This window comes from Sturnus vulgaris, chromosome Z, assembly GCF_052056855.1.
Source record: "Sturnus vulgaris isolate bStuVul1 chromosome Z, bStuVul1.hap1, whole genome shotgun sequence".
NCBI lineage: Eukaryota > Metazoa > Chordata > Aves > Passeriformes > Sturnidae > Sturnus > Sturnus vulgaris.
Genome location: NC_142283.1, coordinates 26,881,496 through 26,899,761, shown reverse-complemented (window position 1 = coordinate 26,899,761; position 18,266 = coordinate 26,881,496). Strand labels below are relative to the sequence as shown.

The 18,266-nt window shown below is 37.1% G+C and overlaps 1 protein-coding gene across 1 annotated transcript in view; it reads left to right on the top strand.

Moving 5' to 3' along the window:
- The window catches only part of TRPM6 (transient receptor potential cation channel subfamily M member 6), a 58,017-nt gene extending 47,112 nt beyond the window's left edge, over positions 1 to 10,905 (top strand). Inside the window, exons 28-30 of the mRNA XM_014886308.2 lie at positions 1,886 to 1,937; positions 6,545 to 6,651; positions 7,552 to 10,905. Of these exons, the coding sequence (XP_014741794.2) occupies positions 1,886 to 1,937; positions 6,545 to 6,651; positions 7,552 to 7,670 (278 nt within the window). The 3' untranslated portion in view covers positions 7,671 to 10,905. The remainder of the gene's footprint in view (positions 1 to 1,885; positions 1,938 to 6,544; positions 6,652 to 7,551) is intronic.
- The last annotated feature ends 7,361 nt before the right edge of the window (positions 10,906 to 18,266 follow it).

Below are 18,266 nucleotides of genomic sequence, written 5' to 3'. Positions count from 1 at the left end.
CTGAAATAGGATTGCTATCTGAAACCAGATGAAAAATAATAATCTCAAAAGAGAATTTAGTACAGAGGAATGGGCCAAATTCTCACTTAGATGAGAAAATGCAAATATCAAGAAACCTCTGAGTATCTGTTGTGTGATGCAGATAAATGAGAATCCACAGTCTAGGTTATGTAGGTGTAATGGGAAAATAATATTACTTCAAATGCCTCCAGGCTGAAAGACCAAAAGAGTGCTTAGATAAACTGCAGGAATATTTCATCCAGCTCCAAAAAAAACACTCCATAGTTAAGATATCTTTATTTTTCATAAGGTATATAAATAACACAGAGATTCAAAAGTACTCGTGTATATATGCACAATTAATGTATGTAAATCTATCAAAAATGTGTGAACTATCTGCATTTTTTTATTGTTTATATTAATAAATCTGTATGCAGTTTAAATAAGCTGTAAGCCTGAATGCTATTCACAAAGTCTAGTGACTCCTTCGAAGAGCATATGATCATTTTACTCTATGTTTGTAAGTGGGAAGATGGCATGTTTTGAGGAGATAAAACAGTTGACAATGTTCACATGAACATCACCCATCAAACAGTATAAACACTATTGCTTTTCATTTCTGTTAAGGGAAAAGTTTATGGGTAGCCAGAGACTTAACATATTTATATTTTACAGCATCCAGAAGTTGTAAGTTGCAAAAAGACATACTTACTATGCAAAATAAGCCTATAATTCCATCCTTGCCTTGATTTGCTTTAGCTATACATAAAAGGAAAAGTGATACAGAAAGAATAAATGTATATTTGACACAGCCTATGAGAATTTGTATGAAATTTGCTCAGGTTTATTACATAATTCTCACGGTTCCAGAGCAGCTGTGTTGGCTCAAAAACAGAGAATATAAACATCCATGTAAATCTCAGTTTTCGTCTTAAACAAACTGACATTGGCTCTAGTTTGGGCCTCTTGTTTAATTCTCTAATCTGGAACTGTGGAAAAGTGCAAGGGCTGCTCTCCTTGGAGTTCTACTAGGATGAATCTAGATGAAAATTTACTATTTAATACCAAGGCCATCTCCAGATACACATATAAATATATATATATACACATTTTGCCTAATTTACATCAACTGAAATGGCCTACATTGTAATCTGTGGGTATTTCAGTCACATTATGCTGTCTCCAGAATCTTTATTTTTGTTGCAGAACATAAATTTACCATGTTGAAATAAAAATAATTGCATATCACATGGTCATATGACCACAGATTTTTCATTAGTGTAAAAGTACAGCAATTTTGTCAGATATAAGAAAAGATGGTTTTTGTAAAGGTAATATACTTTGATCAGTTTGGCAAAAACTGCAACATACGTATCAGCATTCAAGTGTCATAATGTAATTATTTCTTTAATATGTTTCCTTGGCCACCCAAACAGAGAAAGGAATAACAGATCCAAATATTTGCACATCATGAAGTTGTGGCTTGTATTTGTTACCTTGAAGAGAACATGTGTCTAAAAGTAGCTCTATTGATATTGGTAAGATCCATATCTGATTAGTACCTTTACTCCAAGTGAAATAACAATATTTTGATTGGTCACATTTTAGTTAGTTGAGCTTCAATATGTTTTTGAGTTTGCATGCACTTTCCATTTACATATAAATTAACCTCAAAGCAGCTGAAGTCAGAACTGTAATAGGAACTATATTGCCAGTACTTTACAGATTTTTGTATTCACAGCGTTTTCATTCTAGCTCATGACCAGTTTAACTATGGCACTTTATGATGTGCCAAGAAAATGGTTAATTACATCTTTTGTTAAGTGCCAGATTAGAAATCATGACTACTTTCCTTTGTAACACAAACATTGTTTATTTGTTGTAGGCGTTGGGGAAAACCTTACAGATCCATCTGTGATTAAACCTGAAGACAAAAAGTAGGTTTCTTTTTGTTGAAATTATCACCCTTTTCAGACATTGTGCTAGCAGTCTGTATATTTAGGATGGTTTTCTATATTTTGTGGGGGAGGTTTTAATTTTTTTTTTCACATGGTGCTTGGGTTAAATGACAGTATGATGCCAGTGGAGAGATTATGTCTTCTCCTGTGCATTGAAGGACTCTAAATGTCTCAGCTCTCAACATGTGGTAAGAGCTGTATGAAAGGTGGGAGAGGCTGTGTTGCAGTGCTGGGAGCAATCTCGTCACAGATTTGTACAAAGGGTACAGATATGGCAGTCCAGTTTCCCCTGACTTTTCCATTGAGTATGCAGGGCCACAATGGCTTAAGAGGATGAAGAGAGGGCCCCTGGCTCTTTAACCTCTCCTGTAGGTTTTAATGTTGCATTTAATCATACTGCATGATTATAGAGTTGTGATAAAAAGATGGTAAATCATGAGTGGAAACATACAAAAACTGTATAGTCTAGACACACAGAAATAGCAGTCTGCCTTTGTGAGTCAAATTTTAGAATCAGAACCATGGCTGTTCTCCCGTTCTGTGACTTTGCTCTTCAGTGGTGTTTCCTGTAGTAAGAGCAGAAGCAGTGGTGTTGATGGCTGCTCTTTACAGATTTCCTATTCTTCCTGAACCCACACCCCTCTCCAGATCTGCCCTGCCTCTCCCCTACCTGGTGTTCGTCTTGTGATTGCCCCTTGCTCAGCTCATGCCATTTAATTGAAGGGAAGTCTCATGTTTGGAAGGTAGGAAGATACAAATATAAATAGGCTAATGTAATAAAGAGGACAATTAACTATACAAATATCAGATGACTTGCCTACAACTTGGAAATCCAAGTTAATTTTGTAAGCAAGTTCTTAGTCCTGGGACCATAATTAATATTTCAAAAATATAAATAACAAATAACTGCCTTAATGTTTAATTATGACTGTAAGTGTATTGTACATATAATATTTATTTTGGAAAAACAAAGAAGTGAGAGCAAAGATATGCTGAGCACTTCTCAATGACAAAATCTTTGACCTAAATAGGCCATAGGTTAATGACAGAACCACATAGACAGCTCAAGTTAAAGATGCAAAGAGGTCAGTCAGTTGTTCTTTAGATTTTAGCAAATAATTTTAGGGTATTACTACAGATGTATGAAATTCTGATTAGCTACTGTTAGACTAGATTTTTCATATCAATGTTCACATAAACAGTAACAGTTATTGCTGTAAACACAAAAGAGGCACTGGCTGAAGTAGTTCACAAGGCAAGTCAGCTTATCCTCTTTAAATAAGGATAATATTTATCTCCATTATGACTATGCAGTTTATTTTTATTAGTGTTCTTCTCTATTGTCATTGCTATTGTATGAGTTTTTAAAATTGATTAATAAAATTTGATCATACAAACGTTGTTTTTAGACCTTTTTGTTGTTTATCAAAAGAGTTTATGCCAAAGAGTTAGTCCTAGTTAGAGAGCAAGTGTTAATTAATCACACACATCTTGATTTTCTTTTATTCGGGGAAATCTTCAGAACCGCAACTAGTGAAACTATATTGTTTGATTTAGGGTTCTAAAGGAACAAGGCAGTGAAACTGTGGTGTTTTCTGTAAGCAGATACACAATTTTAAGAAACACTTTCTAAAAGAGTAATAGGAATTACAATGTAAAAGCACTGTCTTTGCTATAACCTTCATTTGATCACAGAAGAAGCATTTCTGATAGAGGCAGGATATGTTTTAAGTTTTCTTTTGTAGGTAAGATACTTAGATAAGATCAAAACCTGTCTCAAAAGATACTTTGAGCTCATGTTCTCTTGGAAACGTAGAATAAAATAGATGGCACATGACTGATGGGGCTGATTGAAATTTTAGCTTTACTTATCGTTAAATTATTTGTGTTTTGCTTTTTTAACTCCATTAGTTTATTGGCTCATGTCACTATCCTGTCGTGTGTCATGTAAGTCTTTTATTTCATGCAATCCACATTGTGTTTTGGTAAGGACTTTGCAATGCAAAATGTGAGCTGCAGGTCTGTAGTAGTGCTTTATGTCTTGGTTTTATATCCAGATCAAAACAAATATAATAGATCTGTTTGGAAAGTATGCCTGATGCTGTGACATCTCAGACAGATCCTGAGCTGATGCAAGTCAGTGTTAAGATCTGGCCACGTGCTCTGCATAGAGTGTATGAAGTGATAAAATGGTACAGGTATGACATTCACAAGAAGATTTCCTTTAAAAGAGATGTAACTGAGGCACAGCAGCAGGGTTTTTACAGTCCTTGCAGACTTCTGTCCTGCCCAAACATTGAGAAGAATTGCCTCAAAAGTAATGCTCTGGGTGCTTTTTATATCGTGCATTACTTGGCAAGGCCACAACAAAGCTAATGAGGGTGTATTTTCAGGGATATTAAGCCCAGATTCAGAGATGAGGAAAAGAGTGCTATGATTTTCAAACTGAAAAGAACTGATGCATTCACAGAGCATCTGTTTCCAATAGTTTGATATTATTACTGCCTGAAAGATTTTTCCTGTTTTTTTAAATTGAAATGTTTCTTTCTGATGCTGCCTACTGATAAGACAGTGGAAAAAAATTCAACAGCCTTCTCCTTCAATCTTTTTTTCATGTTAAATTACCCACTAATCTTTACATACTATGGTTTCTAGGCTGATGATCATTTCCAATTTATCCCCAGATTCCTTGAAATAGCTTTCCAAATTTAAATGCAGTATTCCTCTTGAACAGTACTGGGTAGAGAGGAAAGGTTGCTTCATATATATATATATATAAAATATATATGTATTTTTGTATATTTTTTAAAATTTCAAAACAGCGTGAGAAAATGTCATTCTGTCTTACTTGCTTCACCTTGTACAGAGTAATAGATTAGAGAAAGCATCAGTGGTTGTGTGGCCTTTAAATTAGCAAAGTCTTCCTAAATTCCTGTACCTGCTCAAGCAAATACTTAAGTACATTCTATTTCTATGGCATTTCATCAGATTCCAGCAAAGGAGAGAAATGGCTATATTGCATCATATTATTTAAAGTGCATATATGATCCTTGATTGATAATTCACTTCTTCCCTTGTTTGATGCATTAATTTGCATTAAAAGATGATTAGATGAATGCTTCAGAGGATCCAGGAGACACATAATCTCCAGGATCTGCAAGAAATTAGAAAGATACTAAATTTTGTACAGTAGTTTTGGCTAATCATTGCTGTTGCCTTGTATAAAAGGGAAGAGTTTCATGTTTGAACACTGCTTTCCTTAGAGAGAATATAGTTTTGAATTACACATAGATTTGAGTGAATTAGAATATTTTTCTATAGTTTCTCAGAGCTGTAATTGATTTTAGATTTTAAAATGTGCTGTTTCCACTCTGTATATCATTAAAATAAAACAGTAGCATTTGTGAAGTTTCTTTGGAAGTGTTTCTTGTGTGCTGTGTTCCATAGTGTCTACACCGTCAAATTCTTTAGAGTAAAGGTGCAGCTATACTAAAATATGGTATAGCTTTCCAACTGCTTTAAGAATCTGTTGTAATTACGTGGTACTTCTAATATGTGTGTGGGTATAGGTGGTTTCTGTTTGCAGCTGTGGCAGTTTCTTTCAGAATATACAGTACGCTTCCACAAATGGATCCCCTAGTAGCATTGATGAATTATGGATGCTGGTGAGAGTCAGGAAAAACAGCAGTCTGAGTTTTCCCAAGGTACTCAAAGGAAAACAGAAGGGAAAGAATTAATAACAAAGTTTAGCACCTGGTGTTATTAACAGAATTAATGCGTGAAAAATGTAATGTTTTAGTAAAAGCATATTTGCAAGAAGTATTACTTTCCTTGAACCGATAAACTTATTCTATCCTTTGGTTCAACACACCAGTCTCCTAAAAATGTGTCTATTTCTGCAATGAATCACTTTTTCTGCTTTCTGGAAAAAGTCTGTGTTGCTGTATCTTTTCCCTGCTCCCTAACCTTACAGCAACAATGAATTGGTCAGAGAAGAGACACATGGAAATGAGCACAGGATGAAGACAATACATATTAAAACTTTGCTTGTCAGCAGCATAACTGTGGGTTTTGGGGTTTTAATTTTTTTTCTTTTTTCTATGCTGCATGTTTTTGTGACTAGGGTTTTGCTAGACTTTGTATTTCTGGTTTTAATTGACGAGAAAATAAGTCCTTGTTAGCTCTGTTTTGTTCTCACATGCCCACCATTAAAGCTGGAACCAAACTACTTGCTTAGTGGGAATGAGTGGTGGCTGCAGTTGAATCACGTGGATTATGGCAAATGTCATCACAATGTCACTGTGCCCAGATTTCCTTTGAGTGTTTTGGTAGGGACTGATGGGTCTGTCCTGTCTGCCTTTAGAGAAAAAGAAAAGTAGTGTGGGATATATATAGGGTAGTATTTTACTGGAACTGACAATTTTCTTATCTCATATCTAAGAAATTTGTATTAACTTGTGTATTAACCTTTGATTTTCTTGATGAAAAGAGCAAACTGATTAAAAAAGTTAAAAAATTGCATCATCTCCCTCCTCTATAAATGCTTCATTTTAGATTCATTGATTTTTAAAGAATATTTCTTTCAGGTCTGGAAAGATGGTATTTGGACCAGCAAACTTAGGAGAAGATGCAATAAGAAACTTCATTGCAAAGCATCGTTGTAATTCTTGCTGCAGAAAGCTGAAACTTCCTGGTATGCAAAGCAAAGATTAACTTTTAATCTGTGTATAACTTTATAAGACCAACAAAGTAAAGGCCTTGATGTGCTGCAAAGACAAGGACTGAAATTCTGTTGAGCTGAAGGACTCTGGTAGGCATAGTCTTCCTGTGCAAAGGCAGAAAGGAGAATACTTCTCTTTTGCCTAACATCCATGTTAGAGTGGGAGCTCATCAACCCAGTGTTGGCATTCAGCATGAAAGCTTTTTCCTATTGAATTGTTTCCCTTTCTTTGCTAAATGGGAGCCCATTTTTCCAGGGTCATCACTACAGATAACATCTGCAATAATTTTTAGAATAAGAAAGAGTAAAAGTAGAAAATTTGCAATGGATTAGCTGAGGAAAAATTCACTGGAGGTTTTCTGGCCCTATTGCAGCCCCTACTTATGTTTAAATGGACTGTTTGTTGTTCACTTTATATTTGGTAAAATGTGCTTCTGTTTGATGTGTGGCAGATTTTAAAGACTGAAAGACAAAATAGATTGCTTTCTGGATGACTTTTCAGTCACCAATTTTTTTACTGTACAGAAAGCTTCTTCCTTTCATTGCCTATGTGGAGTAATAATTGCTGTTTGATTCTGAAACAGAAACTGCAGTGTTACTGGTTTGATTATTTTTGTCATGACAGCTGGAGATAATAGAGGGGAAAATCAGCTGAATTAATACAGTCAGGGAAGGTTCACTGATATTGGCTCACACCACTGAGTCTCTCAGGGCTCTCAACTCCCTGGTTCTTATTTCCCTTGCTCCGGATTTTCTTCGTCCTGGAAACATCAAACCAACTGCCATCAGTTATTGGGTTGAACACTGCTCAAGATGTTTGTGCTTTTCAAACATTTACTTGGCTGCATTATTGAATTTGTTTTCTTGCCATAGATTTGAGAAGTGACTACACATTGGAAACTGCTGGTCCAGTCTTCGGAATAGAAATGGAAACGAGCACCAAAGAACCTGGTGATGCAGATGAGCCTTCTGAATATGAATCGCAGCTGTGAAGCAGAGAGCCCGTGTGTTTTTGTGCTTCAAAACCTGTCCCTTATCACTGCCAAGAATTTGTCCAAAATCACACAATACAGGTGACTGAGTGCAGCATCTGTCTGCCCTGGCTAGACCCTACAGACAAGGAATGAAAAAAATTAGCTTTATTTACTGTCCTTCCATGCTCTTGTGCTGGCCTTTCTTGTAATTTCTTGATTAATGAATTGCCAGGAGCAGGTCACCCCTTGCCTGGATGAACTGTCCCATCAGTGCCTTTTTTAAAAATAATGTGGATTATGGTTACAAATTGCATTTTCTTAGGAAAATGACTGTGACAAGTTTATTCCCAAGTGGCAGTAATTTTTGATTTTTCTGCTCTTTAGTAAATAAATGAATGTGTACACTTGCGAATCATTAATTTTCAGTCAGAGCCCACTCAGCCCTGTGCTCACTTTTCTTGAGCATAAAAGGCTCTCCAGGAAATTGCAGAAATACTACTTTCTCTTTATTATTGATTTTGATGCAGAGACAAACCAAGAATATATGAGTAATGAATTTTTGGTTTAAAAAGTAGTCATGACAGTCTGAGAAATTTTGTAGGAACTTTGTCTTCAATTCTTTTCACATACCGAGAAAAAGTTGCTCAATAAAATGGCAGATCATTGGACTCACAGGCATTGATTTTTCTCATTTTGAGACAATGAAGTTAGATATTCTGTTATTCTGGATATTAATACAAATTTATATTAATATTATTTGACTTTTAGGACTTCCTTGTCCTTATAATATTTTAAAGTTGCAATTGGAAGAAAGTTTTTTAGAAATCACAAAGAATATTATGTTCCATTTGGTATTTAGTATTTTGTCAATGTCAGGCTGAATGTAGGACTGTTGTCTGACAGTGGTGCAATTACTTTAGGCAGTATCCACATTTGTTTCTGTTGATGTCCTCTGATTACAGTTGAAGTTCAGAAAACATAAAAATCAATCTGTGCAATATGATTTTTGTAGAGTAAAATCTGAAAAGAAGTTTTCAGCAGAAGTATTTCTAACACAACCAGTGTTCTAATGCAGGTCACACTATTGAAGCAACTTTGTACTTTGGTGTTGAGTAAAAAAACCTGATGTTGAAGTGTCAGTCATTAGAAAACTTTAATTAAAAAAAAAAAAAAATCCACTACAGCTGACAGTAAATTTTAAGGTGTAAGGGGGCTTCTTATTATGATCTGTGATTTATTTCGTATATTTAGTAAGTGTCTACACATACACAGGATTTGGAAGTTATCTCTTCCCAGTTTTTATATTGATTATGATATTGATATTGAAGTAATCAGCATTGTAAACAGTCATTGAAGTAATAATCTACACAATGCTTAAAACTGAGATGCTTTCAGTTTCTGAGAGCATTCAGAAGAGGTTCCTATTGATTTTTTTTCTTTTTAACATAATTTGATAGAGGCCTCCACATATTTTTCCCCGTCAGATTATACTTCTCATTTTGCAAAACACATAGTTTCCTTTGGCTCTTTTTTTTTTTTGGAAGGAAGTCAATATACCAGAAAATTTAGCTTGTCTGTGAAAGAATTGCATCTCTGCAATCAATGAGGGTGAACTTGGTCCATGTGCCTGTAAAGTAATAATTCTGCTTCCTGTCGTTATAATTTTAAAATCTGACTTTAGGGACATATGTTCTTACATGAATACATATAGTTTAAAGAAAGATATTTCTTTCAAGGGTCTCTAACTATTTGTATGCCTTAAAATTCAGTTAAGTGCCGCATTGATATGTCTTTAAAGTCAAAGACAATGTAACTCCTGCCCTGATAGTGCTCATTTCCTCAAATGTTGCCATAAATTCAGGACACAAATATATTATGCAAATGGAATGAATTCTAGACCAGCCTGGGCCTGAGCACCTTTCATTTCCTTTCAAGTTTTGAAAGTATGCACAAACCATTCTTCAGATTTTTCTTGAAAAAGAAAAATCCTGTTGCCTGCAAGAGTGGGTGGCTCCTGCATTCACAGCAACGCTTGTGAGAATTCTTATGATGTAGTGCTAGCTTGGTGTAGATTAATCTCATTCCTTCTTGTCAGTATCTGTCAAGGTAAATACTACATTACAGTATGAAATTGGGGATCCTTGCAAGATACTAATTTGTGTTAAAATGTAGTTTTTAAATTTTATAGCTATTTAATTTTGTTCAGCATGAAATATTAAGTGGATGAAACAAGAAAAAGAGGCATTTCAAATGGTTCCATTGTATATTTTTATTCTTGCACTAATTTTTTCGTGTGTGGAGACACTAAGTTGAAAAAGTCTGGTAATTCTGCTGGCTTTCTTTTTGCATTTTTTGGGAGTGCTGATTCACATTTCATTAAACTGTAATTTTAAGTTTTTGATTAAAGACCTTCCTCCCCTCCCTTTTCACAGTTCAGTAATAAATTATATTGAAAATAATTTAAAAAAATTATTTCTTTTGAGATCTTGGTGTCTTTCTTACCACAAATTCTGTATATTCTTTAAATTGTCTTTTGATTTCTAAATACTGACCTTAGATTGAAGCACATGCCTACTGAACACATAAAAAACCCCCACCCAGCAGCCTTTAATGGGGACAGCAGTAAGCCTCACTCACACTAAAATGAGGGTTCATGTAAAATGAAAGATATGGAAGTCAGGTTCTTTCTCCAACTGCTTGGCAACTAGAGTGGAAGAGAACTCGTGTGTCAAACCAAACCATAGGGATTTCTGATTATTAGTTTAAATATTTGTTTATGCTGAAAAGCACATACAGGGATTTCTTTTATAATTCTGGTGGGTTCAGGAAAAAAAAAAGCTCTGTTTATTTTGTTCAAATAAGTCAGTCAATAAAGTTTTGAAAGAACAAAACAAAACAAAAAATCCACCAGAGTATTTATAAGCTCACTTTTTAATATGAGCTTAAAAGAAGCTTACTTAGTAATTCAGTTGGGATTATCCACAGCAAAATGTTTTTTTTTGGCATCTGCTGCATTGGAGATACAGCTTGAACATATGAAAAATATTCAGAAATTGAAAACCTCATAATTGGGAAGGCTTTTTTTTTCCTTTTATTCATAGTTTTGGTGTATTTGGGGTTATTCATTTATTGTTAGTGCAATAAAATCAAAAGAGATATTACATATGCATTTTCTAGAAATGAATTTGTATTTGTTGTGGTTTTGTCAGTCTATTTCACATTATTTCTAGAGAATAAAAGAACATTTTCACAGTGTTTCTGTTCTTGATAAGTGTAAAATGAAATAATGTTTCTGAGCACTAAGGGAAAAAAGTGAAAGTAACATACAGAGAATAATACAGTTATTTTTATTTTTAATCTCAAAGTGATAATCATCTATTCTATATTTATCACGTGGTTTCCAGCTCCTCTTTTGTTGTAGTTCCGTAGTAGCATTAGTTTCTATTCTTGTAGTCAATATAATTACAGAAAGGATACTTCTACACCTGTTTCATAAGCCAAAATCTAATTTTAAAAAGAATAAAGAAGATAATTTAATTATTAGTTGTTCAATAAACTCTGGATTTATTTTTTTTTTAGTTGAGGTGTGTACTCAATTCTTAGAAAACTTTGTAAATCCAATCACTGCTGCAGGTTTTAGAAAAATAGGTATCATTTTTTTAATATGACAGTCTTATTTTTTAGTATAATTTTAGTTCTCTGACATGAAAAGCCTGTATAGCCTAAAGTGAAAACAAGGAGCTGACATAAATGAATAGCACTCAATTATCAAATCTGCTACCTTCTATATCTGTTTTCTGTTCTTAGGATGCTGATGCCAGTCACTTTTTGCTGAAAAATTCTTCCCAGAGATAAAGGAAAGCCTGTGTGGATTGACCTGGGCCTTATCAGCTGTGGTCATACCAGAGTAGTCAGTGCTTACCTTATTGCTAGATCATTGCAAGATCTGTGATGCTTTTCAGCTTTCCTTTACTGTCTTTGTCATATCTTGACTTATCCCAGAAGACAGTTTGATCTCCCAATTCATGGTAACTACTCCTAGTGAAAAAAAATTTAAAACTAAAACTAGGCAAAATCTATTTTCCTCTTTGGTATTGAAGAGTGTGTGAACAGTTGCAGTGCTCTGTCCATTTGCCTCCACAGCACTGGTTCTGTTTGCAGAACAGAAAACAAACCAGTGTTTTAAAATACCCTAGGTACATTTAGATGTTAATATTCAGTCCTGACAAAGTGCTTGACAGTCAAGAAGAAAAATCAGAGAAAAGTTCTGTAGGAAAGAAGTAACTTTATTGCCTAAAGGAAGTCTGGCTGTTTTCTTTGTGTGAAATATTTAGGAAAATGGCTAAACCCTTCATTTCTGGGGTCGCCATTGCAAATAATATGATTTCGATTTGACACTTTGCAGGTAGCCCAACCTATGCATGGCTTGCAGAAGGGAGGAGGAGATGACAAAGGAGAAGAGAGAGATGAGGAAGAAGAGGGGAGGCACAGAGAGAGCAGTCTCTGGCTTCTGAGCCCTTTTGCTGCTTTTCCTGACAGAATTCTTGTCCCACAGCTAGGCATGGCCACATATTCCTCTTGTTCTACTCAATGGATATAAGGTTGGCCTCAAGTGACCATAAGGAAGTGTAGGCTGGATTAACTTCAGGTGACCTCTGTGCCTTAAAGGAGCCCAGGCTGACCCTCAATGATTACTTGGTGTAGCTAATTGGAATTAAGGTTGATATCAGATGACTCATCTACAGATTAATTTGTTCTGAATAGGACTCCAAATAACTTGTTGAATAAAAACGAGGACCAGTGTGACCCTGGGTAATTTACTGTGTGTAAAGCTGACCTCAGGCATTGACCTTAGATGATCCCAAGCTCACCACCAGCTATCATATTGCCCCAAGGTGAGCTCTTGTATCTAATTTGCCAGCATCTTGACTTCAGATGAGGTCACCATTTGAGCTTTGGGGCTCAAAAATGAAGCCAATTGGACCTTACAATGACTCCCACAAGTTATTTAAACTCATGGTTACTTGAATTGACCTGTGCCATGACTGTGAGAGTTGACCTTAGAACGACCCTGCAGTGAGAGTTGCATCTTCAATTAAACTCAGATGGCCTCAGACAGGAGTTAAGGACTGTGACTGACCCATTGGCACCAAACGAGGGGCAGGTTGATGTCAAATTACAAATCAAACAATTAATTGGATCTGAGGTTTACCTTGAAGAACTTCTGGGCACTGACCTCACATGAACCCTAACAGGCTCTCTGGTTGACCTCAAGTGAATGCTGACTGTTTAACTGGATACCAAACAGACTTTAAATATTTGCCCCTCTTCCAAAGGAGAAAAGTGGTGACTTCAAAGGACCTCTGTGAAAGTCAAGTGTATGCCAAGTATGTCAAGGTCTCTGTATATCAGGTTGACCTCAGATGACAAACAGATGATCTCAAACAATACCTTTCGTACACCTGTGTCTCATGATGGTGCCAGACGAGCCCTATTTGACAGGTTAACTGACCCCTCAGGTTCACCTCAGATGACCCTACAGAAGTTATTTAGCCCACGAGTTGATCTCAAACTACCTTCCTGAGAAGTGATTATAGGCCAGTTAATTGATTCTCATTTAACCTCTACTGACCCCAAGCAGTTACTTGGATCTCATGTTTATCTCAAATAATATTTAGAGCCTCTAACTGTACTACAAGTTGATTTCCAATTACCTCTTAGGTGGAAATGGGGCTGATAATTTGCCTAAGTGATCTCCTCTTGGAAGTTAAAGAGCACAGTTACCTATCTCAAACACTAAGGCCACAGAAGGAAGGAGTTTGTGACATAAAGGTGCTACTTCCAGGCCTGGCAGTAGCACATCCTGGTTAACACATCCAGACAAATTTTCATCACCGTGACAGACTGTGTGAAAAAAAGCAATTGCTCATACCTGATCACATCACTGATCAAGCAAATATCATGTCTGGGACAGGCTACGGGACAGATGTCATCTGCAACCATCAACAAAGCTCTCCAAATATGCCTCTGTTATATGATCCTGGAACTTGGCCTGTATAAATGTGGTACTGTTGTCTAGGTGTTAGGTCCTAGAGGGAGGTCAACAGAGCTTGAGAAGAAGGATGTATCACTGACAGTGGGTACAAAAATACAGAACTAACAGGTCACAGGACATTTGTCAGAACTCAAGATAAGGAAGAAATAATAAAGCCAACTCAGCAACTGTGCTGAATCAACTCCAACTGGGTGAAAGGTAATTCATGCAGGGGGATCTGCAACCACCAGCTCACCAGAGCACCAACCCAATAAACCCACTGACTCAAAAGAAGAGAAAGAAGAGGAAAAAGACTGAGCATGTGGAATTATTAGCATAAGAAACAAGGGAATAATTTAATCACTAGAAGATAGAATATTTAATATGAGATTAATACTATTTAATACGAGAACTGTGTAGCTTGCAGTCAATAAGGATTAATTTCTTTGTTTGCTAAAATGTGTAAATAGTGAAAAGATTTGACAATCCTTGGCAGACCTTGTATACCCAGCATCCATTCCTGCACAGAACATACCAACAGAAGACCAAACTGAGTCCCCTGCTCCACCACTGAGCAGCTGAGGGTGAAGATGGGGCACTGCTGGATCCACAGGTGGTGACTATATTCTGCTTGCACTGTCTCTCTCCTTCCCTCTCTCTCCCTTTTGCTTTTTCCCTGTTCACTTAATATTACAAAAGTCAGTGTTGTTAAAACAGCATTTGGTCTAGTTTGCAACTTAACTTTTGCAAAGTCATCTCTCACTAATTGGATTATAACACCACCAGGGAGGTAAGTGGCTCTCATGTTGATATCAATTGGCCTCATGTTGCAGCCTGAAATTAGCTCTAGTGATCTGAATGGATCTCAGATGCACTTCCATTGACTTCTGAGCACCACACAAGGACTTTGTTAGTTTGAAATGATCCCCTTGTTGACTGTATATCAAATTCATGTCAGATGACCCTGGAGAAAATATATGGGATATTTTAATATTAAATTGATAATCAGGTGGACCTCAGACTACCCTAGTGAAATTCACTAGATTGACTAGACTTCAGATGCTAGGCAAAAAATAGGGATTGTGACCTTACATGACTTCTTGTATAGATTATTGTCTCTGAGTTTGACCAGAGATGACCCCTGGTCAGGCAGTGGGAATGAGCTGACCTTCAGTGACCTTTATGCTACTAATTGCTAATTTCTAATTGGCCTCAGATGGTCCTTGTAGACACCCAGGACTATTCTCGTTTTTTGACTAAAAAGTAGAATCACAGATCCTTTTTCTCCCTAAAAACATCAGGACATTTCCTGCAAAACTGCTTCTAATCCAGCTGGCCTCCATCCTGTACAGCTGCATGGAGTTAAGTCCATCCATCCCATGCACAGGACTTTGTCTCACTTAGCAATGCTCCTGCTCTTTCTTTTCCATCCTGTCTGTGTCTGTCAAACAGCTGATGCATCGTCCGCTTATCCTGATTTGTTATCCTTTATTAACTGGCTAAGAGCACACTTTTGCCCAACCATGGTTATTGCCTATCTCTAATTTAACTTTATTTTTGATAAATTTCCTAACAGCTCTAGATCCCAACTCACATACTTCCACAGTGATGTAAGCTGAGGCCACGTGGCTGGGTTGAGTCTTAAGGACCTGAGGCAAACTGGAGCTACAGCTGAATTCAAACAGCCCCTGAAGAACAAAAAAAAGAAAGTGGTTTTCTGCAAAGGTCTGCAGTGTGTCAAACTGAGGACAGTAGTCTACTTTGGGCCAACGAAACATGGATGACACTTAAACTAAGTGAACCTCTGACTGGTAAATTGGTGTAGTATTCTTTCCTATGTTGTATTTAAGAAGTAGAAAGAGAGTACTCCTGATGGCCAAATGCACTGATTTTGGTCCTATTTAGCTCAGTTTTCTTCAGAGTGGCTAGTAGGCAGCTTTGTTCTGGATATGTGCTGAACACAGTGTTAATAACATGGAGATGTTTTTGCCATTGCTAAGTAGAGTTTATGCAGAGCCTTTTCTGCTTCTTATACTGTCATACTGGCTGGTGAGGTGCACAGGAAGCTGGGATGAGACAGCTGAGACAGGTGACCCCTATTGACCATACAGATGTTCCATTCCATATGACATTACACTCAGTACATAAAGTGGAGGGGGAAAAAGAAAGAAGGCAGGAATGTTTGGAGCTATGACATTTGTCTTCCCAAGTCACTGTTACCTGTGATGGAGCCCTGCTTTCCTGAGTGTGACCTGCCTGCCCATGGGAAGTAGGAAATTAATTCCTTGTTTTGCTTTGCTTAAATATGTGGCTTATGCTTTCCCTATTAAACTGTCTCTGTTTCAAGCCATGAGTTTTCTAACTTCTGATTCTCTTCCTCGTTCCACTGGTGGGAGAATGAGTGAGTTGATTCTGTGGGGCTCAGTTGCTGGTTTACACCATGACAGCATGAATCTTTTCACCGAAACCAACAAAATACACTCTCTCATAAGTTTCTTAGGTTAGAAAGTTGACATTATTCAAAGCTGGACTAGGTGGGAATCACTCCACAAAACACACACATCAGTTATCAAAACATTTAGCTACTTATACATTTTAGCAAACAAAGAAATTGGTGTTCATTGGCTTATGAGTTATGCAGTTCTCTTCATTAATTAGTATTCCATCTTCTACTGCTTAATGATTTCTCACCTCTCATGACCATTAGTCCACCTCTTCAGTCTTATTTTTTTCTTGGATAGGGAGAGTCTCAGTAATTCTTGGTTTCTTCTTCCTCTCTGGTTTCTGTAACGTCTTTGTATTTTATAAATTCAGTATTCTTGGTGTCCAGGTCTCAACAGGAGCAGGCAGCATGATTTCCTTGGTCTCTCCTTGGCTCTCCCTTCAAATTTCTTTCAGCTGTTTCACTGGGATTGCTCTCTTCCCATCAATATCTGCCAAAAGTGCTTTCACTCCCATTACAAGATTGTTATTATTTTCTTGACCAAACTAAACCTAAAGTGTCTCTCAGGGTCCGTGGCAGAATGACCCATTGGCTCCCGTAAAGCAGAGAATCATCGACTGTAGAAAAGAAAACCTCCCTATTCAATGTTCCAAGTGTCACCAAAATACAAAACAACACACAAATGAATGCTTTACTTTGACAAATCAAACATTATCTCTTTCCTTTATGGAACGGTGTATCTCAAATAGAATCCTTACCCCAGTAGGGATAAAGTCTGCCTATGTGACTTCCTTTTTGCCAGGACTGGCTACAGAAAAAAGGGGGGGAATCTTCTAGCACTGTCTGTTCAATACCACCCAAATAATTGCTGGTGGTGTGGTTTTGGCAAGACAGATGGGGCCAAAAACTGAAAGTTTGCCATTTTTCCTGGCTCACTCTGGAGAGTGTGGGACCAGGGTCAGAATCACATGGATGCTGGGCACCAGGAGAGAGCCCTGCTGCTCCAGGAGAGCTGCAGTGGGAATGTCCTGTGCCAGCCCTGGAGAGCCCCAGGCACTGCTACTCCAAACTGCAGATAGAAGAACTTGGACTGCACTCAGCACTGGGAGAGGGACACCACACCAGGAGAGCCAGAGAGGAGCCCAAAAACCCAGCTGGAGCAAAGCAGCTGGGTGGACACTGCTGAACACAGCTGAGCACAGTAGGCAGGAGAAAACAGTGGGCAGCATGGCACAGTTAATCTAAGCTCCCAAGGGTAGTTTTGTCCTAGTTAAGTTTTTTTGTGTTTTTTTTTTCTTTTTTTTTTTTTAGTAGAGAAATGGGGACCGAAATTTGGTGGTGAACATGCTTTTGAGGATAAAACACTCTCTTTTGTATACTGTTGTTGGGTTTTTTTGCTATTAGCATTGCTGTGGGTACTGTCATTTTCAGTAAATTGTTGTTCCGATTTATAATCTCTCCTAGTGTACCTCCTTCATCAGAAGGATCAGGGGAAAGGGAACAGCTTGAGTGGGGCTTAATCTTCCAGATGGGTTTTAAAACACTACAGACCCCTTAAATCTTAAAGGAGCAGCACATACAGTTCCATCCAAAGCATGAGGGTAGCCTTCACTCTCCAGGGAACTGGCTTTAATTGATTAAACAAACACCCCAGCAATAAACAGTGTAGTGCCCATACTTCAATAATTTCATTAACCTCCCACATGCTTGTTTGCCGCATCTCATTGTTTTACTTTTTTGTCATCTTTCCAACTCTAAATTTTTTGTAAATAAGACTTAAGGATCAAACTGGGCTCTTTCTGAATGTAAAGCAGGAGTAGTGAATAGAGCCCTCTGTTTGCTGCCAAAAAATATTAAAAATCTGATGTCCTCTTCATCACAGTTTGCATTTCAATGTCGAGGGAGGCAATTTCTACACTCAGACATTTATGGTAGGACAAAGTGATTATATTGTCTTCTGCTGGTATCTCTGCTCTGGAAAGGTAGACAAGCTAAATAGCCACCTCTATATTGAAATAATACAGAGGGTAAAACCCCACATTTTCAATCAGAAAATTACACTGATATTGATATTAATAGCATCTGGCAAAGCTTAACCTCTTCATTAACCTCTATTTGAGTGCTAAGCCTTTTTGTT